This window comes from Cheilinus undulatus, linkage group 7, assembly GCF_018320785.1.
Source record: "Cheilinus undulatus linkage group 7, ASM1832078v1, whole genome shotgun sequence".
Taxonomy (NCBI): domain Eukaryota; kingdom Metazoa; phylum Chordata; class Actinopteri; order Labriformes; family Labridae; genus Cheilinus; species Cheilinus undulatus.
The window spans coordinates 19,083,578-19,107,866 of record NC_054871.1 but is presented as its reverse complement, the minus strand read 5'-3'; the positions used below and the strand labels follow the sequence as shown (position 1 = coordinate 19,107,866).

The 24,289-nt window shown below is 37.4% G+C and overlaps 1 protein-coding gene across 1 annotated transcript; it reads left to right on the top strand.

Annotated features, from left to right (window-relative positions):
* Positions 1–449: 449 nt before the first annotated feature.
* si:ch73-40i7.2 (FYN-binding protein 1) lies at positions 450–23,034 on the top strand. The gene is made up of 16 exons (XM_041790784.1): positions 450–568; positions 6,958–7,591; positions 9,964–10,060; positions 12,284–12,330; positions 12,507–12,544; positions 12,810–12,844; positions 13,604–13,736; positions 13,959–14,121; positions 16,598–16,748; positions 16,854–16,870; positions 19,668–19,728; positions 20,005–20,047; positions 20,352–20,514; positions 21,442–21,475; positions 22,362–22,399; positions 22,528–23,034. Exons 1-16 carry the CDS (start codon positions 566–568, stop codon positions 22,563–22,565), a joined length of 1,695 nt encoding a protein of 564 aa, XP_041646718.1. The 5' UTR covers positions 450–565; the 3' UTR covers positions 22,566–23,034.
* Positions 23,035–24,289: the final 1,255 nt, after the last annotated feature.

Here is a 24,289-nt window from a genome sequence, read left to right as displayed (position 1 = left end):
TAGACCCAAGCTTTTAGATGCCCACTCGTAGAGACCGTTACTGTGAGACCCTGCATCTGTCAGAAGAGAAATACACTCTTAAACTTTCAAAATAAAATCGGATTAAACTTTTGGTTTGGTTTGGATAAGGGTTGAGATAAGTGTCAGAATGCCAAATGTCAAAGGTTTAAATCCTGACCTACAAAACCTACTTACAAAACATTTAATAAAGCTGAGTAAACAGCCTGCTAATGTAGCAAACAACATAGCATTAACTACGTAGATAGCAGAGCTACATAGATAACAGAGTTACATAGATAATGTAGCTAAGGCTAAGGCTCGAAGCTCATTGATATCTGTACCACTGAAGCTATTGTCAGGCAGCATGTCATTGTTCCCCTCATGGTGATCCATGTTGTGAACCATCAGTCACCTCTCTGTGTTTCTGAGCATTTCCTCATTTGCTGTAAGCTTAGTGACATGGGACATGCAGGTGTCTCTGCAGCAGCATCAGTGAGCCTAGATACTGTTTCACTGCTGGACATGGAGCACTTTATCCATCACTAAAGCATCACAAAGGACAGATATGGTAGGTGATTGTTATTTTAGAGGTTGTTTTTGAGTTTATCAGTTAGTGAAGGGGTTTTTAAGTCCACTATGGGGACTTTCATTCTTCTCTTCATGTTTTATTTTGACCATTTCCTCCTTGACCACCAAGACTTCTATGAATAACGCGACTGCTGTGGACTGATTTAATCGTTTCATGTGGCTGAAACTTTCTCCTGTCCTATAAATAAAGACTTTCTTGGCATTTTTATGCTTTTGACCTGTTTTATGAAGCTGATGTTACAAAAAAGCACAGCGTTACAAAAAGTAAAAGATGATTATTTGAGTGGTTTTCTCTCTCAGTGAAAGGGGAAGTAGAATTGTGAAAAAGTAGGAATGTCCATGTGGATGAAAGAAAGCTTTATTATCACCAGTTAATGATTCACAGCGGGCTCAGCTACACTTTCTCTCTACTTCTCTTTCTTCTTATCTTACAGACTCAGCTGGATTTGCCCCAATTCCTACGTTTTGAGGGTTTTTTAAGGGAGAAGATAAGAGATGGTTGTTGTACCACAGTAAAGGATAAAATACTAGTATTACATATGATGAGCATTTAATAGTGTAGCACATCTCTCACAGGTTGTTGAACTTTAAAATGGTTACAGAACACTAACATAGAATAATTCAAAACAGTTGATCCACTTTTTAGAAGGTTTTGTTTTTGCTTCAGTGGGAAATATTTTTTAAAAAAGCTAAAACATAAAAGTGTGTAAGCTGATTTTGACAGTGCTGATGTTGTAGCACACCTGCACAGCTGTGTTAATGTGTCACATCAAATGTGGAACCACAGACACAGAGTCTCTGCCTCGTGTCTGGCTGACTGACAGTGTAACCCTGCGCGTGTTTTTTGTGGTGTAGAGACAAAACGTTCTCGCCTGTTCCCTTCGTTTCTCCGTCTGCGCTCTGGGCTGAGCTTGCAGCTCATTGGTGCTTGAGTGACAGCGGGGACAGCATTTCCATGGTAACCACCGCAGGATGCTAGCTGTGGTAGAGAGGTGTGTGGTTGTGAGAACTTCCTGCTCTTCTTCACATTCACTCTTACAAGTGTGTTGGATAATAGATGGTGGGCTTTTAAATTTTTTTTTAATTTCATGTCAAAAGACAAAAGACTTGTCTCTTTGTTGCATAATTGTTTTTTTTTTATCCCCACACAGTTCTTTAATTTGCAGTTTGTATTTGTCAGTTAAATATTGCTAAATATTGCTCTATTTAAACCGTTTTCTAACTCCATCTTTTCAAGCTAGGCTCAACCAATGACATAATCTCTGCCAAGACAACTAAAGGGCACATATTTTACCCTTTAAAGACAATTTTATATTGTCAGAGGTCCCTAGAACATGTCTGTGAAGTTTGTTTCTGAAAGAACATTCCAGTATTGGATTTTTGCATGTCTAAAACCCCTCTGTCCCAGCCCTGCTCCGAACAAGCCGTTTCTGTGTCTGTGGCTTTAAATGTCAATGAGCGATGTGACTCCGCCCCTGACTCCGCCCCTCTCAGGAAATGAATGTGGCTTAATGGATGTGGGGAGGAGAGAACCTTCTTCTAAGTGGGGAGGGCCAACCAAATGTGTGGGCGGAGTTAACTCCCCACATGACATCATTAGGGGGAAATCTGAGAAAGGTGGAGAAAAAGAGAGGGAGAGGGAATGGATTTTTCTGTTACTTGAGGGGATTGTGGACAGGCCTGGGGCACATATCTTTGTTAGAAAAGCCTGAAAAAGTGTATTTGGCATAATATGTCCCCTTTAAGAGTCTGTTGAGGCCAGAGACAAAAATTCAAAGAGAGGGCCTCCAACTAGTTTTTATGACTTTCATTTAAAATTAATCTGACATAACAACAACAACAACAACCTCTCTATTTTTTTACTCCTAGACTGACAAATTCTTCATTTTTCTTCACTGACTTTAAAAGACAAACCCAGGTTTTCCCAGAAATAATCCATACAACACTCAGAAGTGTGACAAGAGTGTCTGAGGGGGGCCCTTGAGGGGGGTTTCCTACTGTCATTGCAAAGTTTACACATTATGAGCTCAAAAGAGTGGCTCATTGATTATGGCAAAAATCCTAGTCGCCATTATTTTGATTGATCATAAATATCAAATGATTCGTCACTGCTTTTACATCTACATTGCATGCAATTATTTAAAGTGTGTAAAATTGGGAATATCTAAGCCAGTTCAGACCAAAGATTCATGATGAGACAAGTTTAAACTTACAGCTACTTGCAAAAAACCTTTCCGTGATGTGTAACGAACCACCAGTTCATACTGCTGTGACTGAAGGAGACGATGCATTGTTTTTTGTTGCTATCACTCTCACAGTCACCCAGTTTAAAGTGATTTTTTTTTTTTTCACCCAAAATCTTTTTTCAAGGTTTTTAGGACAATACAGAAAAATAAAGAGCAGTAGATGGAGTACAGAACATGCTAGTGTGCTCATATCAATCACCTGAACACCTCGTCAGCCCTCCCAACACCCACCCCTCCCACTCTTCACATTGGTTATGATCAAACTGTATTGCTGATTGCAGATAGATTTATAAAGTGGTTTATTTTTGAAGTTACTATGCAATAAATCTGTCTCTACAACAGGGAAACTGCTGCACATTCACTGTTTTTCTCTGTTTTTATTGTGATGATAATGTGTAACATTTATATCATATGTGGGTGCATGAAAGGCTTCATTACTAAATCCTTCCTGTCATCAGCACAGCTAGAAAAAAGTGAGAGCCTTTTCAAAATGATTTATCTATTTCTATTTTATCAATCTATTTCCTTTTTCACATTTTTCTGCCTCTTGGAAATGATAAAATTATCCCTTTTCTAAGTTTTCACATGAAATTTTCAGCACGGTAACACTTCTTTTTCCTCTATCCATCAGACCACAAGCAGTGGAATTTTATTAAAAATATGTAGTTGGGGGCGCGGGTAGTTGAGTGGTTAAGGCGTGCACCATGTACGCGGCGTTCGATTCCAGCCTGTGGCACCATTTCCCGCATGTCTCTCCCCGCTCTCTTCCCTGTTTCCAAGTCTATCCACTGTCCTCCTCTATCTAATAAAGGTATGAAAAGGCCCAAAAATAAATCTTAAAAAAAAAAAAAAAAAAAAAAATATATATATATATATATATATATATATATATATATATATAGCTGATATTGGTCACTCCTATGGTACTGTAGTAACATGCAAGATGCAAAATTTAGAGATGGCAGAGTTTATGTAGGGGACCCTCCCTATGTATGAATGAAAGGTTTATTCTAATACAAATAAAAAAATTTAAATTAAACACTCATTTGGGTGTTGAATCACTGAATGCTATAGGCTGATTATTACACATTGCACCTTTAACTTTAACTCTCTGAATGCTTTAACATTGTGAACACTTAGAAAAATCAAGCAAATGAAAATACATGTGCAAATAGATAAAATATGTGTAAATAAATAAAGTATGTTTTTACAGGTAGAGGTGATGCACTCCTGAGGCCAAAATAAAGCACCCATGACAAAACCTGTGACTAAAATGAGCACACCACTGCATGCAGCTCAGTAACCATTCAGTCTTGATTATCTTGTTTTCATAATCACATGAAGCCAAAACTGTATCTGAATTTTAAACTCAATTCATTGCCAAGGATCACTTTTGAGGTTTTTATAGTCATGGAGCCCCTGGCGGTTGCCTTCCCTTTCTGTGGACAAGCAGCACCTCTGTCTCTGCCTGTAGTGATTGGGGGCTCTTCATTTTCTAAAATGCTTCCTCATCACTCAGTTGAGTTTTGATCATCTTTCTAGGTACGAATGAGACAATCTAAACCCAAAATGACATCCCAGAGAAGCAGAAAGCTCAAAGCTTTACTCATTACCAAGGCGACTTACAGTAAAGGACATAAATCTGTAGGCAAAGAAGACTTTAAGGTGGCAGATCCTTCCTAAGAGGAAAGAAAAGACAATAAAAAAGTAAGAAAGAAAAACAGAGAAATAAATAAGGTATGAAACTCTGCTGCAGAAATAAAGCATCATACATTGCTGGGATACAACTACCACAGCTAGCAATGAGGACAGTCACCTCAGGAGAGTCATGTTTTATGAGTTTAGTTTGCATTTTACAGCCAAATGACCAACAAACTAAAGATGTAACTAAGACAACCATTACATATTAATAAGATCCCTGAAGCTTTAACCTTTGATAAGCTTTAAATGAAAATAACATCTTCAACAAGTCAGTCACACCCTAAACTTCCCCAAATATTGGTGCATTTTTAATGTACTTTTTTTCATTGAGGGTTATTTTAATATCACTCCATTTAAACTGTTCTCTGAGCCCATTTCTGTACAAGAAAACCAACCTTTTTATAGGGTATAAGCTCATGGGGAAAAAGGCTTCAAAGCTTAAGATAGAGCAAAATGTTAAAAAAAAAAATAGCTCTTAACATTCAATATTAAAACAAAATATATATTTTTAATGCAGGTCTAAAAACTACATTTAAGGAATTGACAGTAAATCTTTAAAATTTTTCCATCAAAGTTTTAGTGTCTACAATTACCTCAATACAGCACGTCCAACTTGTTCAAAGTGCCGCAGTCAGAAACTTTTGTGGGAGCCAAAAAATGAAGACAGCATTGACATTAGCATCTCTACACTGGCTACCAGTCCAGTCTTCAAATCTCCCCGAAAGTTCTCTCTTGTTTGCATTTAAGCTCTTCATGGTCTTTCTCTGTGCTACATTTCATAAGTTATATCATCTAACAGTGAAGGGAAAATGACTTGATAAGTAATTCCTCATAATACTGTTAAAGCTCTGTGGTTAGGTGGTATTTTAGCAATTCTTTGGAAATAAGGTGATCATTTCTATTTATGTTCCTTGATACTCAGAAGTCCTTCCTGAGTAAGATCAAAATAACTTTTAGGTCATTTCTGAATGCCTACATTCATAATTTCTTAAAAACTGCCATCATAATTTATAAGTAATTCATCAGTAATTTCTGCAGAGGTTCTTTTTTCTTGGATATGGCTATAATTTTAGTATTCAGGATAAAAAAATGTGAAGAATAAGCAGCAACATTCTTACATTTGAATTGCCTTTTTGCTATTTTACTTGAATATTCTTTTAATCCTGACTGTGGTGAAATGTCTCATCTCATATCATATGTTCATTTGCACTACCTAACCTCCCGAGACCCGAGCTTTCGTCATGCATTTTTATTTTCATGCAATTATTTAGGGTCATTAGGATCTGTTAAGTATTAAACCTAAGCTGCCTTTGAAAAGGATCAAATGTTCAAATGGTAAAAATCTCACTGTGCAACACACAACTTTTTTCCTTTTTTCTTTTTATAAATTTTGAGCGTTTTGGCCTGTTGGTAAAGGGCCATTCAGGGCCAGTCAGTACAGCCAGGTATGAACTTAATTTCCACTAAAATTCCCTTTAAAATTATCAGAGATTTCCAAAACGTAAAAAAACAAATTCTTCCTAAAATTAAAAGGCATAACCAAAAATAGTAAAATAACGTGAGCATCCAAAATAAACAAGGGTGTTAGGGAAAAGCTGTGTTAAAATGCCTTGCTGTGTTTAACAGCACTTAGGAAGTACTTTAAAAACATAACATTTTCATAGAGGGGTTAATTATTCCACCTCATCTTTACATTTAGTGCAAAGCTAATCAGACTGACATTGATAATTATAGCAGGTGAAGTTGAGCTCTTTTTAGATTCACCTTAACTTTTCTATTAGCAATAATGGATGTAAGCCTAAGTTGTAGTTGAAATAGTTGTAATAAGTGATGTCTACAGCAGCAAGTCATGTGGTCCATAGCAGCTACAGTGTGTTTGGTAGCTTTGTAAAGTGGTCATTGTCTCTAGCATCAGTAACCATGATGGTAATGAAAAAAGAGAAGTAATTCTAGCAATATGATTTGAGCAGCTCTTAATTCTCTTTAACATTTGATGAAACCAGCATTGTCATTACTAAATGTATGCACTTTTAAGTATCAAACTAATGCCACTATGCCTTGAAGAACACTACTGTGGCAAGGATTACAAATATTGACAAAAGCTCCAGTGGTGGATGGTCAAAATCACCAGATATTTGATTCTGTGCAAGGGTTCTTCCTGTCAAAGAAGACTTTTCAAACTGCACCTAAATTTTTGTTTCTGCTGCTCAAACTGAATGAGAATTTCAGTTCTGCAGAAATCAAACAACCAGGAAGCTGTTGTTGCAGTGTGAGTTCTCACTTTACAAAGATAGCGTGGAGGTTTGTCTTTCTATCTGTGTCTATCTGTAAGCGTGGGGGGCATGCCTTGCTGTGCTGCTAACTTCCTGCTTTGGTGACACAGTTGCTTCACTCTCAGTTTTTGTTCCTGTGTTGTTTTTAGGAGGAGAGTGTCGACTTCAAGGCTCTAAGGGCCCGCTTCAACAACAAAGCCAACACCTCAGACACCAGCAGCCGAGACAGCGGCTCCCCAAAGTCACCACGACCCAACTTTGAGAGGTCAATCCTACAGGTGACGGAGAACAATCTGGTCAATCACAGACTCCCACCTACGGTTCCTCCACCCACAGCCAGCCCAGGCCTGGTGAGGTTCCCCAGGCAAGAACAGATGTCGGCCCCCCCGCCCTCCAGACCTGCTTTTGCCCCTCGACTACCTCCCAACCCAGGACTCAGACCAGCCGCTCAGCCTGCAGATGTCAGCAATGTCAGGCAGACTGGGGAGATGCTGCAGCACATGATGCTGAGGCACCAGAGACCTCCAGGACCAAAGCCAAGTCCAGCTCCAGCTCCAGCTCCTGCTCCTTCTCAGGCTCCTGTCTCCGCTCACGCCTCCGTCCCACCACCGCTCCGACAGCAGCCCCGGCAGAGGAGCACAGCTGAGGTGACCCCGCTGAGGAGGCCTCTGCCGCCTGAAGGGCCCCTGCCGCTGAAACCTAAACGGCCTCCAAATGTGAATCTAGAGCCTTTTATGAGGCCACAGCGAGGACCAGCACTGCCAGCAGCGAGACAGCAGCACAGTGAGTCCCTCAGTCTTCTCCACAAGATGATTAGCAATTATAAAAAGGTCATCTGAAGTTGGCTTGACTTTATTTTTATGCTCAGTTTTTCTTAAAGCTGGTTTATTGCACTCACTCCACTTGAAAAGCAAATGTATTCAGTCTGGAAATACTGACAGGTTAGGCTGTTAGATTTGAAAATGTGTCAACAGAGCAAACAAACAAAACATATTCCTCCCTTCCTGTTACCATGTGTCTGATTTCCTTTTCTCAACAGGGTCACCTTAAAAACTAGAAATATACTGCATGGAGATAACATAGGTCCACAGGGTTTACAATTGCTGGATAGTGACAGTAGTGGTGGGTTATTAAAAGGGGCAGAGTGGTCTTTTGGTTGTGTGATTACAAATCTTATCTCTTTAAAGGTGGAGGTGCATGTTTAGTACTTGATTTTGGATTACAGAGCAAGTCAAGCCTATGAAATAAAAGTGGTGCAGAAAATCCCTGAAAGGACTCTTGAGATATACTGTTCATAAGAACAGGAGGAACATGAGACCCAGTGGCCTTGACATTGGATCGGATATTCTATTCAGTTTGGACCCTCAGATGGCCAAGTGCCCCATGCGCCCGGTCTGTGGCTCCTTTCCTGCATGTCTCTCCCCCACTCTCTCATCCCTTTTGATTCTATTCACTCTCCTCCTTTGTAAATAAAGCCCAGAAAAATATATATTTTTAAATATATTCACTTCACCCTAGAGTCAGAGCGGACATTTTTGCAAACTTTGAGGAACTGAGGATTTTGTTGAATTGAAAACAGAATTTCATTTTATAATTATTTTTTAAATATTACAGTTGGAGAATAAACAGTAGAAGTATAGTTCTTTTTGGCATTGTAATCACTTCATTAACCAAACTGCATCATTTCACAGTTCATACTGGCGTGTTGATATCACAGTGATAAGATGACTTAACTCCCAAAGTTCAGTTGGCGATCATACCCGACTGCTAATCTGTGATTTAAAAAAAGCATGAACCAGGTCAGCTCTTAGCTGTTTTCTAAGATAACCTCTTTAGCTGGGGAATACACATTACTTTTTTTTATGTCGACTCGTGGTGTTTGGTGTCGATCAGAGATCAGGTTTTTGTTTTATGAGGCTGTTTTAGAGAGCATAACCCGGGATCAGATGTCAGTCTGGTATGGTCATCTTTATGTCCAGTTAAAATCTAAACTTGTTCGTCTGGTGCAGACCGAGGTTATAATAGTTTCGGATTTTTCGTTCGTTTTTATTGTTATTTTGTTTTCACTTTCTGTGTTCAATTTCAGTTTAGTTTTTGTTTGTTTTTACTGGTGGTTTGTTAATTTAGTTTTTATTTTGCAAAAATGCTTTGTTTTAGTTTAGTTTCTATTAGTTTTAGTGTTAGTTTTAAGTTGGTTTTTTTTCAGATAGCTGTAAGGGCTGAGTGAACATCATACATTTTAAAAAAACATATACAAACAGGCTACTCTTCACTTATCATTGTTTTTATTTAAAGTTGATGTTTGAAACTCCAGACATAAAACTACCACTGTGTGAAGTCTTAACCAATCAAATCAGGCCATTTTACTCAACCCAGGCTTGGATGTAGGTGCCAGTCAGTCTGGTTGTGTCAAAGACTAAAAATGAGGATATTGTGTCTCTATTTTTATTTCATTTTAGTTAGTTTTGTAAGTGCAGTATAAGGTTATGGTTAGTTTTCTTTTTTTTTTTGGTAAAGCTTAGTTCTTATTTAGTTTCAGTTAACTAGAATGAGTTTAACATTTTAGTTTTAGTTTAGTTAGTTTTAGTTAACTATAATAACCTTGGTGCAGACCACCGTGAAGGACGAAAAACTTTTCCCTGTAGTCCATGTACGAAAAGTCTGTTCTGAGGCAAGCACAGTGAGTTTTGTCTGATCCATCTCACATCCTCTACCCTGAACTTTTACTTTCTGGTAGATGTTACAGAGCTCCTAAATGTAAACCGAGCTGTTTTAAAATCTCCTTTGTGGCCACCTCAGTTTGCATTTCAAATAATGTTTCCAGTTATCACTTGTGTGGATTAATTTACTCGTGTTACTTAACACCACCTCCCATTAGGACCATGTACACTTAGATGCGGTATTCAATTTATTCCTATAAGGTAACTTTAACACAGCAAAATAAACTGTTGAGTGTTTAAAAAAAATGCATATCTGTGAAAAGCGAGTGTTCTTCTCTAAATGTAAATTTGCTCATTTAAAGCAGTGAATATTTGTCATTAGTTATGTCATTTTATAGCTGTTCAATAAAATAATTTGAGTTGCTGGTTATTGGTCACATTATTCTCTACGTACATTTCTGTAAATAAAGACATTATCTCTGATTCTTCCTCTAGGTTCACCTGGAAAAGTGTCTTCACCTGCACTTGTGAATCTTCCAAAACCACCTCAGAGAACCAACAAACCCAAGCTGCCGCACCAGGTTGCCTCTGTGTGAGTCATTTTCTGTTCATGGACACTGATTTTACTGAAGCACACTAATATAATAACTACAGAGCTGTAACCTACAAAACCATGCAATAACTCTTAATGTCATATTACAACATCAATTCAAAAAAGTTAGGACGTTGTGTGAAGCATTGGTCATCAACTAGTCAAGCGTCAGGATCTACTACCACCACCTTAGAACAACTCATGAACCAAATTTCTTACATTTTTCAGTCATAACTTTGTCCAGGTTCCCCTAGACTAGGACATAACCAAAAGTTTTTTAATGATTGGAGCATCTTATACTTAAGATGCTGAACTAAAGATGTAATGGAGCAAAGAGATGTGGGATGTATCCTTCAAAATAAAAGCACATCATGCGCTTTTAATCACGTGTTTTGCCAGGCACATCCACAAAAAAGATTTTGTGTATCTTAGGCATTTCAATGCTTGGATGCAACAAAAGTTTAACAAGTGTCTCCACATATATTTACTTCAATCTGTTTAAACGTCTGAATCTCTAAAATGATTTCACGAGGCATATTCAGCTGTTGATTATTACACATTTTTGAGACAAAAAACTGTAATTTCTCATGTTGCTGCCTGAATGTCTGCCATCTTTATATTGTGAACAAATACAGGGCTTCTTTTAATCTGGTGTATTTATGATATTTCAATTATTAATGATATGTATTAAAGTTGTACTTTTAACTCTGCAATGAAAATGCAGCAGTAGAATTACAAATGTAAGTGGGCCAAGGCAAAACTAACAAAAAACCCAAAGTGTTGTGTCGGTGTAATGGTAGGACTCAGGATGCGGAGACGATGGAGCAGATTTAACAGATTTATTGTGCAGGTAAGTGACAAAGGGAGGGGGGATCTCAGGAGTCCACGGGAAAGTGAGAGTGTGCTGGAGCTGGCTGCGGTGATCAGGGCAGGAGGCACTGGAAGAAGAGGGAGAGGCACGTTAACCACAAGAAGCAAAATACAAGCACTGGAAATTACTCAAAAAGGTTCTTCAAAAAGAGCACTGGAAACTTCTCTGGGAGATCTCGAGAGAAGGAGCCTGGAGCTGACGTTTACCGTAAGGTAAGGTTGGCAAGACTCAGGCGCTGAAGAGAGCTGCAGCAGGTCCTAAATAGTGATCCTCAATGAGTGATTCGCTGCAGGTGTGCGCTCTCCACAGCACCAGGGGGGAAGGGGTGAATGCCTCAGGGAAAGCAAAGAAAGTTAGCAGCCAGAAACAGCCTCCGGAACCGGAAGCTAACCAAAATAAGATAATAAAACGACAAAAAACACCACACAAAGAATTTCAAAAAAGACTAGCATTTGCAATTTGTCTGGAATCAAGACTCCAATTAAGGGATAGGCGGTCCTCAGACACCAGGGGTGTATGGTCCTTAAAACTGAGATGTCCTGGAGGCACACTGAATAATTTCCCAGAATGACTTGTGAATCATCTGCAAGATGGTTGCTCAAGGAATCAAAGAAGTGTAAATGAATGTTGTTTCTTCCTCAATGAGACTGAAAAATAACAACAACCATCACATAATCATAATTTTAGGTTGTCTCAATGCAGTATGGTCCTTTTATTTCACATAAGTGTTTGAAAATAGCTCTTGCACATTGATATCTTGAAGCACATATGACAACCAAAGACATGCTCTTTAGGTGAATTGGTTACTCTAAATTGCCCATAGGTGTGAGCCTTGTGATTGACTGGCAGCCAGTCCAGGGTGTACCCCACCTCTCGCCCAATGATAGCTGGGATGCTCCAGCCTTTCTGCAACCCCAAACAGGATAGCTGGTGTAGTGGACGGATGCTAACTAACTAGTAACCTAGCTACCTTCTTACCAAGCTAGCTAGTTAGGTAACATCTCAATTTTTGCTGTATAATGTGTTGTCATTGCATTTGTGTACATGAACGTGATTGACAACTACGGATAAGTTATCAGCGTCTTGAAGAGTTGGTCCATTTTTGGAAGAATTAGCCTCTGCCCCTAGTAACTGTTTCTGGGACAAGGGACCAAACAAGGAATAGAGGTTGATGTGTGTAAATGAGCCAGGGGGTAGGTGTCAGATGAGGAAATGGACACTATTTACACCTGGACAGGATAAAATAAGAGAAGCAATACGAGGTACAACTTTTCAACAGGGGGGCGCAAAAGTCAACACAAGAAGTAGTTCCCCACAGGAGCTTTAACTTATTTATTTTTATTTTATTACAGTGACATTCAAGACACCTATGATGACGTTGGAAGCTTTGAGAAAAGCGGTAAGCTCATTTTGATCTTAAGTTCTTGCTCTTTTTACACATTTTAATCAATTTTTACACATTTTAATTAATAAACTAAAAAAAAGTTTTAATGGAGTTTTCTTTTTGGGGGGGGGGGTGCTACATCAAAGATAAGAAAGCAAAACTTCAAATGTCTGTATTGTTTGTTTTCATAGAGTCCTGGAGTGACAATAGTTCACATTGTTTGGATGGGGTAAGGACAAAAATATGTTACTATGACAACCATTCATTTTCACTTCCATCATCACTTCTTGTAATGAAAACAAATTGCTCTATTCCTCAAAACCATGATCATGATCTTTTGAATGCTTGTAGACCTGTTCACTATTGGTGAAACCTGTAACATTTAAACTTGATAAATTCAGTATTTTCTCTTGAGTATAAGGTTTTGATCTCTCTCTAATCAACTAATTCTGAAAGAATAAGTTGTATTAAAATATTATTGATTCTTTTTGTAGGATGATGATGATGATGTGTACGAGTCTATCGATGAGTGAGTATAACATTTCTGCCTGTACTATTGAGCCAAAGTGTCTGTAAATGATGAACACCTACTGGCTATGAGTTGAATTTGGCTTCAGCAAAGAAAAACACAAGACACTTTTCACATTAATTGTGTCTGCTAATGTTATTTTAGCCCCTACTGTAAATACAAATGAGGCCGCTGCAGAAACCACTTCCACTTCAGCTTCTACATTGTGCTTGTAGATATACTCAGGGTGAAATAATATTCCTGCCTAAAAAATGTCAGAATGTAAACAAAATTTTAAATATTAACAGTAAAAGTACTTATTATGCATAAATGGTCAATTACCACTTATTTAATAAGTCAGTATAATTGTTTACATCACTTGAATATTACAGCTGCTAAAGAATTCATATTGTTGTATAAATGCTTAATGTTCCTTTACATGTCAAAGTCTTATGTTTCTCTTCTATAATACTCTAAATGTATTTGTTGATATTATTTTTTATACAAAATTGAAAAAGTGAAGGGGGTCTTAATATTTTCTGAATACACTGTGTATGAGAAAATATGGAAATACTTCCAGCTAAACCTGATCATATTATGCTAGTATGGCCTTCACTAGCCTCTTAGCAAAGTGACGTTAGCATTTAGCTTAAGCTATGCTAGACTCTGTTGAGACAAAGTCAAAGGTACATCATGAATGAAGCTTGTTCCTCATGTCTGAACACTGGAGAAAATCTAAATACGTGTCAAATACTCATCACTTTATTTGCTCCCTTTTAGGGATCAGGTTGAGGTAAATCGAGTAAAAGGTGAGAAGAAAAACAAAAAAGAAGCAAAGAAGCAGCGGGAGCAGGAGAAGAAAGAGCAGATGGAGCGTCAGAAAAAGGAAAATACGCTGAAGAAGAACTTTCAGGTACGTATCAAACATTTATTTGTCATTTAATCCAGCTTTGACAGTGCATCAAATTTCATCTTTTACTTTTAGGTCAGCAGGTTTATGATGAAGCTCCATCTCACCACACAGGAGTGCTAACGGCAGTTTAAACACTTGATAGCTGTTTCTCAAACCAGGAAATATTTGGAGGTTTTGTTTGTTAATTGCCAACATTCACGCTCTGTTGTTGTTCTTCTGTAGTTGAAAGGGGAGGTGGAGGTTCTTCATACAGCCAGGGTGAGACATGACTGGAATGGAGGAGGAAAACTGGACCTCAGTGTACAACAAGGAGAGAGTGTGGAGATAATACGAGTGAAGAATAACCCAGGAGGCAAATGGTTAGCACGATCTTTAGATGGAAACTGTGAGTACAACTTTAACTATCAAACGATCTATGATTGCTGTATGTTTGGTCATGGATGCTGTTGTGATCTTACTCTTTCACTTTAAGTTGTTTTAAGTGAAATATCAATTCTTTAACAGGTCCCAGGAAAATAAGTGTATTCATAATCCAGTGTAGCTCGGTGTTTTGCAAACTTCCAGCATCATTCTGTGTGGGATTCATTCATAGATGTCTTCCTGTAAGATTCCCATTGGCTGTTGTGATGTGGATTTTTAGTTTGCATAAAAACACAGTTAGTTGAAAAAGTCTGATGTATTGTCTTTGTAATTCGGCAACCAAATAATGACATTTTAGTGTCTGCTCCTTTGGCAAACTAGATGTATACTTTCTCCGGTACGTATAAGAACCAAACTCAGTTAAGAGCTTCATATTTTTGAGTATGTCCTGTCCTGGTCCTTGCTTTTATGAAAGGATTCTTGGCCCTGCCATGGTTCTGACTCTATAATGCTGATAAACATATGAAGTATCTCTTTACGCAGATGACACTCAACTCTCTGAAATCAAAATTTCCATTGCCACAATCTCTTTCATCCTCCCCTGTGTGTGAAACATCTCTTACACTTCCTACAAACACTGTGTATTTTATGTTTGGGTTATAACGACACTAAAATTCTAAACTTAAACTGATGCCATTCAAAACAAAAATTAACTGATACCAGTTTTAATACTATGGCAACAAAAATATAAGTTTTACATAGCATTAAAACTTGCATATTGTCTTAATTGCACTAAGTCATTGGCAATGTGCTGTTTTGGTGGGGTCATTTTTCTCCCAAGCATGGTTTTTTCTGAAATAGAGGTAGTTTTTTTTTTGTTTTTGTTTTTGTTTTTTTTTTGTTTAGGGTTAGAGAAATGGTTCTCAACTGGTCCGGCCTCAGGACCCACCAGTCTGTCTTATGACAGATCGCAACCCAAGTTTCCAAAAAATGTTCAACAATGCATGTTTAGTTAATTAAATACGTTGCGGTTTGGAACATGATTGGACCAAAACACCTGATAGAAAAAAGAAAAGGGACAAAGCTGACAAATTTTATACCCTCTTTCCCCATCATTATGTGTCAATTTTTGCCAGTTAACAGAGAACTTGTGAATTACTTCATTATCATGGGAAAAGTAGCCGATTATTGCAAGAAGAGGAGATAAGTTAGTTAACTTAAACAAAAGGTACTGATGCATGTCCAAGAAGGACTTCAGGACTTTTGCCACCATTTTTTTTTCAGACACCTAGTCACAACCCACTGAAAACTGCTCTGCAACCCACTTTTGGGTCCTGACCCACCAGTTAAGAACCACTGGATTAGAGGACAGATAAATGCTAAGCTCACAAAGCAGCTACTTAAGCTATTTATCTGTGTTATTTACAAAGTCTCACGTTGCTAAAGCTTACTTAGCTATAGATAACGAAGTTATGTAGCTAACATATCTATATAGCTAAAATCCTAAAGCTTTGCTTACAAAGCAGCTAAGTACGCTGATGTAGCTACGTTAACCACATTACATTATCCAGAGCTACATTTGCAATAGCTAACTTGGCTACACTGGCTTATGTAGTAAATTTAATTATGTAGTTGTCATAGCTGTGTTAGCTTTAGCTACAGCTAACAAAGCTAAAGCAAACCACCGTTTGCTTACCTACTTCTAAAACAGGTCTTTACATAATTTAGTACCTGAATGTCCCCTGCTATGGGTTGCTCCAGCCGTGTTTTACTGTGTTACACTTTAGAGGGAAACAGTCGACACTGACCTGTGGTTTACGCCTAGCGTGAGCCAAGGTTCCCTTGATTCAAATCTTGTGTTTGTACTATTTTTACTGTTCTTCTTAAGTCATCTTCCTTCCCCCTTTGCTCCCATCAGAACTGCTGCTACCACTAAACATATTTACTAGGGTAAAAAAGCCAACTTAGCCAGACAAACTATACCGTGGGCCTGGAGAGTCTAACTCAATATTATTTTAGTTTTGACTGAAACTTACTTGTAAAGCAGCATGAAGGTACAAAGGTTAAAGTTCAGTATACCTTCTGATATTACTGTGGTTCCAAAAGAAACTGAGGAACTATTTCTACTCATATACACAGTATAATATTGGGATTTTGCTGCATGCTGTGTATATATGGCACAATAAAGCAGACCATGAAGTGAGAAGTTATGAGTGTGATATTACATCAAAAAGGGAACAAACACATCCTTATTTGCTGGTGGGTTTATGTTGATCTACATTTATGGTTGAGGAGGGTAACATGAAAATGTGTCTTTTTAATTTAACTGTCCTGCAAATTTATAAGTAGCACCAGTGTGCACAAAATGCATTTAAAATGTATATTTATTCAACAGTCATACATTCATGCTCATGTGATTTATCCAAACATCCCACAGTTGTATAAATCGTTATCTCAGTCTCTGATCACTTGAAGTATTTTGGTGTTGTGTTGCTTTGCAGACGGATACATCAGTAATACATGTGTGGATGTGGACTATGAGGCAGTGAAGCGGAAGTTACTGCAGTCCAGAAAACCAGAGTTATCACCTCTACCTCCTCCACCTCCAGACCCTCCACAGATGTTACATGTGGATTCAAATAACAGAGACAGGTACATGAGACCAGGATTATTATATATATCTATTAAATTGCATGATTTTTCAGTCTTGCCCACATGTGTTCTAACTAATACAATGTTTTTTCCTCTTTTCTGCAGCATGTTTGAAAACGACGGTAAGAAGCAACTACACATTGATATTACTGGTAGACTGGCTTACTATGAGGGGAAATATGTCAGTTTTACTGAACTTTTGGAGGCCCTTTTTACCCTAAAGTGCCAAAATGGCTCACTCTGTACATTAGACTTTAAAATGATTATACATCCATATTTTTCAAAAGGAAAAAGTGAAAAAAACAGTTTAAAGATAATACATGCAAAGATTCTTTTCATGCTGGTCATTAGAGCCCAGTACATCAATAATTTTTGCACCATGGATTTTTTTTATGCATTACTATCATGTAAGTGTGAAATGTAAAAGAAAATGCAACACATAAGCCCTTATGGACCAACATGGCTTATTTCATAAGTGAGGCTATAGGATTATTATACATTCATACTTTTAAAGTTTTTGGTTAATCTTTAACCCAGCTCCCCTTTACTTATTAAAATGAAATAATCATAACTTTCAAGAAATTTAACCCTTCAAACTCAATTGGGAAAAACAACCGCAGAAGGCAAGTGGTCCTCAAAATTGGTCTGAGACCCTCCTCAGGGTATCATGAGGCACTGAGAGGGGAATCACTGGATGCCTCCAAAAATAAAAGAAATGTGTAAAATGATTTCAAATGGTATTCTTATGCTTTAAAGGAAATATATACATCATATACCGATTTAAAATAAAATACAGTCATTAGTTGAGATTTGAATTAAAATTACAGTTGTGTAAAAAGAATCCTTTAATGTAATATTACACACAGTATCAATGTAGAGGTCTGCCGCTATTTTCAGATGTACACAGACATCACCTGTGCATTATTTCCTTTATTAAATTGGCTTATTATTGTTTGGAGGCTGTTGTGTTATTTGATGTTTTTCTTATGACAGTGTTGGAAATGGCCTATCAGGAAATGTGTTTAGCTGTACATAAAATTATCTGCTTTAATTGCCTCTTGGGACAGGGGATTCCCAAGTCTCTGGCACTATTACTGTAGGGACTTTGGATTATTACCTCCGCCAAGGAGGTTTTGTGATCAGCAGGGTTTGTTAGTTTGGTTGTTAATTTGTTAGCAACATAATTTAAACAGTTATGGATGGATTTTGATGAAATTTTCATGAAATGTCAGAAATGGCATAAGGAAGAACTGATTAGATTTTGGGAGTGATCCAGATCACCGTCTGGATCCAGGAATTTTTTGAAGGTTCCTTAACTATTGGAAGATAGGGCTAATGACGGAGGTCTGCGCTCTCAGAGTGCCTTTCTAATTAAAACTTTAAACCAGATTGTATGGTGTAGCTCACAGGAACACCTGATTGGGGTTTATTATTATGCACAGTTAACCATTAAAACTTTAAAGACCTGGTTCTGCAGGTGCATCACAAATAAATAGAAAACCATGATAAATTTCATTTTTTGTGATTTACTTCCAAACGTTAAACCTTTTAAAATCTTAGATTCATCTTGTACAAAGTGAAACTTTTTGAGACTTTTTAATGTTTTAATCTGGTTGATTAAGGTTTACGTACAGCTCACAAAAATCTCAACTCCACTATCTGAAATTATTAGAATATTGTGGAAAAGTCCAATTTGCAAAGATTTCATTTTCTCACTTGGTTCAGTACTATAATCATGGGGCAGACTGCTGACACGACTACTGTCCAGAGGACAATCATTGACACCCTCAACAAGGAGGGTGAGCCACAGAAGCTCACTTCTGAAAAGACGGGCTGTTCTCAGAGGCTGTATCATAGCATATTCATGAAAAGTTGACTGAAAGGGAAAAGTTTGGTAGGAAAAGGTGCACAGGCAACAGGGATGAGCTCAGCCTTCAGAGGATTATCAAACAAAGCGGACTTAAGAATTTAAGGGAGCTTCACAAGGAGTGGACTGATAGTGGAGTCAGTGGATCAAGAGCCACACACAGACGGTCCAGAAAATGGGCTAAAAGTGTCGTGTTCTTTGTGTATAGCAAATCCTGAACCACGGACAATGTCATCAGCGTCTCACCTGGACTAAGGAGAAAAAGAACCTGACTGTTGCAAAGTTCTGTTCAGATTGAACTAAACCTTGCGTTTAATTTGGAAATCAATGTCTCAGAGTCTGAAGGAAGATTGGAGGGGCACAGAATCCAAAGTGCTTAAAGTCAAATGTTTTTGGCTTATACAGCCAGTGATGGTTTAAGGTGCTGCTGTTGGTCAACTGTGCTTTATCAAGTCCAGCGTCAACACTGTCAGCCATCTACCAGAAGATTTAAAATCTGCTTTCATCTGCTGAGGAGCTTTATGGAGATACTGATTTCCTTTTCCAGCAGGACCTGGCACCTGCCAACAGTGAAGTCAAAAATGCCATAAACTAGTTTCCTGACCCTGGTGTTATGTGTTTGATCAGAAAGCCAACTGGCCTAACCTGAACCCCGTAGAGAATCTCTGGAGAAATGCCAAGAGGAAGATGAGAGACACCAGACTCAACAATACGATTGTGAAATTGTGAGGTGTAAGCCATAATCATCAAGATTGAAACAAAAAGGTCTTGAAATATTTCCCTTTGAATGGGATGTATCTATAATGATGGAAGTTTCACTTCTTCAGTCAAATCACTGAAAAAAAATCCTGATATTCTATTCTTTAAAGATCCACCTGTAATTCATAAAATAGTTATGTGGGTCGTGTTCATACTTGAGTAGTTTTTATTCATAATAATTGACTTTAAAGATATTTTTCAGGAAAAACTGACGTCTTTTAACCAGAACATGAGATCTCTCGGTTTACAGGGTATTTTTTTTTTTTTTTTTTTTTGTGTGTGTGTGTCCTCAGATGACTATGATGACGTTCAAACAATGTCTGAGGATTTCCCCCCACCTCCACCTGAAATAAGGTAAACACTCACATCTGCTTTACTGGCAAAGAAAAGGAAATGAGAGGCTGAGATACTGAGCACTTAGTTTATTAGTGAAAAGTGAAAGTATCAGTGAAATGTTGAGTTTTATTGCTGTACAACTGGAAAGGGACAGGACAAGGTGAGGTAATGTACAAAAAGAGAGTATACTGCTGATTTACTTTGCCCTCTGTGCTAGAACAAAAGAGAAAATTTTGCCAGTGTGTATTGGTGTACTTTTAGACTGATAACTGTATTTTCATTGTAATTTTCCAGCATAGATCCTAAAATTATAAAGGAGCTGAGAAAAAAATTTAAGGTAAGAAATTTTCACTCTATTAAGCCCAATAAAAGGGTGGTAGTGAAATCAGTGTTTCATCACATTATCAATGTGTGAAAATGCTGTTGTTTATATGTTTATGAACTATTTCTATAGACTGAAAAGAGATTAAAATGAAGAGGGCCCAGGATAGTTCCTTGAGGAGCTCCACATACTCCCAAAAACAATGAAATGCTTCGTTTTCATGTGATGTTTAAAATATGACGTAAACTTATTAAAGTTTTACCCGTAAGACAGTAACTGAACATTGAAAGCTGTCTAAAAATAACTTCTGTCTCCCTAGTATGAAGGGACACTCAATGTGCTGCACACCATGATGGTGGATCCTAACAGTGTCATAAAGAAGCCAGGAGCAAATTATTTGCAAGTGACTCAGGGGGAAGTCCTGGACATCATAGAGCTCACCAACAACAAGAAAGCTCTTTGTCGCAACCAGTATGGAAAATGTATGTAAACACTGCTCTTCAAATATGATGTTTAAATCACACCACATGTCTTATGAAACGACATTCTACTACACACTCAAACATTCAGTATAAATGGCATACCAGTGCTGTGTATTATTACTTTCAAAACTAAATGTGTTAGATTTCAGAGTTACTGAGAAAAGTAACATATTAGAGTTTTTTATGTTACCAAATATAAAACCCATAACTTCTCATTCCACTCCTCGGTTTTTAAAAATGTCACATAGACAGCGGTACATCTGCTTTTGAATGTGTCAACTCTACCCTCATTCTACAGCCTAACTGGCAGCCCATCATCTATAACTGTGCAGTCTGATAACATCACTAATAGACATAAAAAAAAAACCTTTGTAGCTCTCATTGGAAAGGCTGCACAGTTGATTCAGTGAAAACAGCATGATCTATCACAGAGTTTACCCACATTGTTTTAATTGAGTTTATATGAAGCATATTTACATTTTGTTTCGCTATAATGATTAAAAACATCTGATTTGGTTTAATTTAGTTATACCCCCAAAATAAAACCTAGAATATTTATTAAAGGCCTAGAATTTTTATTAAAGGCCTAGAATTTTTATTTCAGTTTAGCTACCGCCTTGTTCTCTTCAAATGACTTTGATTGGTCTGAACAGTGTTTTGTTTGGCACAAACTTTGCAGACTGGAGTTTTTCAAGATGGATTTGCCTGACGACAGAGATGGAGTCGGCAAATCCATCTGCTATACAAGGTTATTCGAGGACTTCTCACATACACAAAATTGCATACTATGAATTTTGAACAACTTAAGGTGACATCACATGTAGTGAGAATAGTGTGGATTAAGACACAGCCTTCCTTCTACTATTAGCAGGATCTGTATTTAACGTTGTGGTTTTAAATATTTTTTTTGTGTGTCACATCTAACAGATGGTTATGTGTCCAGATCTCTTCTTCTTCCAATGTGAGTGAATTTTATATATTTTTTTATTTATCTTATTTTTAAGTTTGTAAGTTTCTTTAATTTCATTTCTTAGTATTTGATTTCAAATATGAAACATTTCACTTCAAATACAAACTGCTTGCTTTTACAAAGACTGAAACAAAGCATCTATGACTACAGACTTTGATTGCCAGAAATCTGTCGTTCATGTGAAGAAGAGTAAAACTGACATGGTGAAGCTTTCTTAGATCTCTAGAGTGAGGTCCTCACCAGTATGAAGAGAGGAACTGTCAAAGAGAATGAAAATGAAACCTTTGTGATGAAATTGAACACTACTTTACTGGAATTACATTTAATGTGAATGCTCACATCATCTTTGACTTTGCTAGTAAAACAAAGACTTAATGCTGCCCAGTTTGACAGTGTTGTCTGACCAACCACCGCCACCTTGATGGGAGAATATTTACAAAATTTTCAAACATTTTCCACCACTCAGTATTTTTTAATTGACATTTTGCATTTTCGACCTTAGAACAAAAATTATGACTGAACATAGAGACAGGATGAAACAAACATGTTTGTTTTATCACAGTTTCCTGTGATAATATGAACATTTTTGTTGTTTGTTGAGATCTCAAAAAATCAACACATCATCACATGAAAACAGCTTTGTTATTTCAAGATAAGATAAATAAGTCTTGATCTCAGGTAGATTTTTTTTTTACAGTTATCATGGTCCTGAAATAAACATCTTCCACTGTGTTAACAGCTTTCTATTCTCACCACTGTTGATGTACATGTTAATTATTTTTTGAGAGTGTTTTAAGACAGTCAGACAAAAACAGTTAGCTCTTGGTTAACATAAAGTTTAAATATAAATGAAATTTTCATTGATGTTCTTTTCCAGGGAAGGAGACATTTACGATGATGTTGACTATGGAGGCGGTGAGTTTTCTTTAGATCAAAGAAAAAAGGTTTTAGAAACTTTTGAAAAATGCAATACATGTACTGCAGTTAATGATGTGGGCTAAAACCTCTGTGTTTTAAGTAACAGTTTTTTTCTTGTATTTCAGACATTTACGACAATGACTCTCCACACATCAATCATTAAAACATATTAAAGTCAACCCATGGACTCACGAAAAAGATGGAGAAATACAGAAAAAAACAAACTTTATTAGACAAATATTCAAACTTAAGCTACATAGTCCTTTGATTCAGGTTTTCTTTTTTGCATCATCTGTTTGTCTGTCCATCCATCCCTCCTTCCTTCAATTTTTTTCCACTTATCTGGGGTCAGAACTCCCTGGTCCACATCTTTACCTGCCACCCAGCTTACTATGCACTTGACCCCCATGCCCATACCTGCAGTTGGTGGGCCCTCAGGGTGGAAACTCCACCTTCAACCAGCTGCAATCAATGAATTAAGGACTTAAAGAGACATACCCTATGCTGAACATAACAAACTTTTCATTGTCAAACTGTTTATCAAACTGCTTGTGAATAAATGAATACACTATTACTGTAGCTTTGTGTTTTGCATGACCTCTGAGATAATGTAAAATAAATAAAGTTGAGGGAGGGGCAAATAAAAAACCTGATTGCTGTTGTCTTGCTTGCTGTTGTGTTCCATAGTTTTCATACAATACTATGGATTAATTTAATACAAGCCCACTTGTATTTATATGAATGAAACAGCCCTGCAGTTTCTGTGATGAACTGAGGAGTGGAGATTAAAAAGCGTGACTAACACTGTATGAAGCCTTCATTGTCAGCAATGTTTCAGTGCTGTGTGAGACAGCAAGTAGAGGCCTGGTGAGCCTAGCTGTTGTAGCTAACTGCTAATCAGCCAGATGTCATGTGTTACTGCAGTGTTTTACCTTTTTTTTTCCTACAGCTTGGATGACTCATATTCCATCCCTTTTCACCTTGTGTTTGAAGAAACCCAAAATAATGCAGTATCTTCGCATTTAGTCTTGCATGATCCATGTTATCAGAGTGAGTACCAACTTGTTTTGGTGTGAGGAGTGATCCATGCACTGTATCATGCTGTTTAACTGCTGACATCTGCTGGCATTTTTGCTATCTGCACCCTGGGGTATGCTTCTGTTAAAACTGCCATTACAGCATTCATGGTCATCGATTCTGTAGTATCTGTATACATGTACATGTATTGGCAAGGTGCACATGACGGTGCATTGCAATATCATTTTTTTGAGCACAGGCTGACAACATGGTAAGAAACACCTCATACGATACCACACGATAGGACATGACACGATACAATACTCTGATATGACACAACACAGCATGGTATGATACGACAAAACTCACTGCTATGATATTATACAATAATATACTATAAGATATATGAAACAGCACCACACAACATGATATGAGTACCATGGTGCAATTTATTTTGAAAATGAATTTGACCATATGGAAATGGAGAAACTAGCCACCTTAACTCATTCTTCACTTTCTTGTCTTTCAGTTTAAATGAAAAAACAGATTTGAAAAAGCAGTTTAATTTGACATCTGGTTTGAGTCTTTTTCTATTGTTTTCTTATCTTGAGACAATTAAAAAGGAAAACAGACAGTCGGAGGAAGTAAATTTGAGGCTTTCAAAATAAAAGCCTGTGTGACAGAGTCTGTTCAGTTTGTATGAAAATTATTAAATGTGGTCATATAAAAGGGGTAACAGCCTACAAGTATTCCTTCCATTACAAACATCTTTGGGATGATTAAAATGACATTTAACTGATTAGCTTAGAAGACCAAAGCCTGGTCAAAAGGAGTGTCTCTTACATCACCAGCAGATGTCGCCATTATTCA

Coding starts and splice junctions, on each gene's coding strand:
- si:ch73-40i7.2 (XM_041790784.1), top strand. Junction 20,048..20,351: donor AGCTGAGAAAAAAATTTAAG/GTAAGAAATTTT, acceptor CTGTCTCCCTAG/TATGAAGGGACACTCAATGT. Junction 22,400..22,527: donor TGATGTTGACTATGGAGGCG/GTGAGTTTTCTT, acceptor CTTGTATTTCAG/ACATTTACGACAATGACTCT.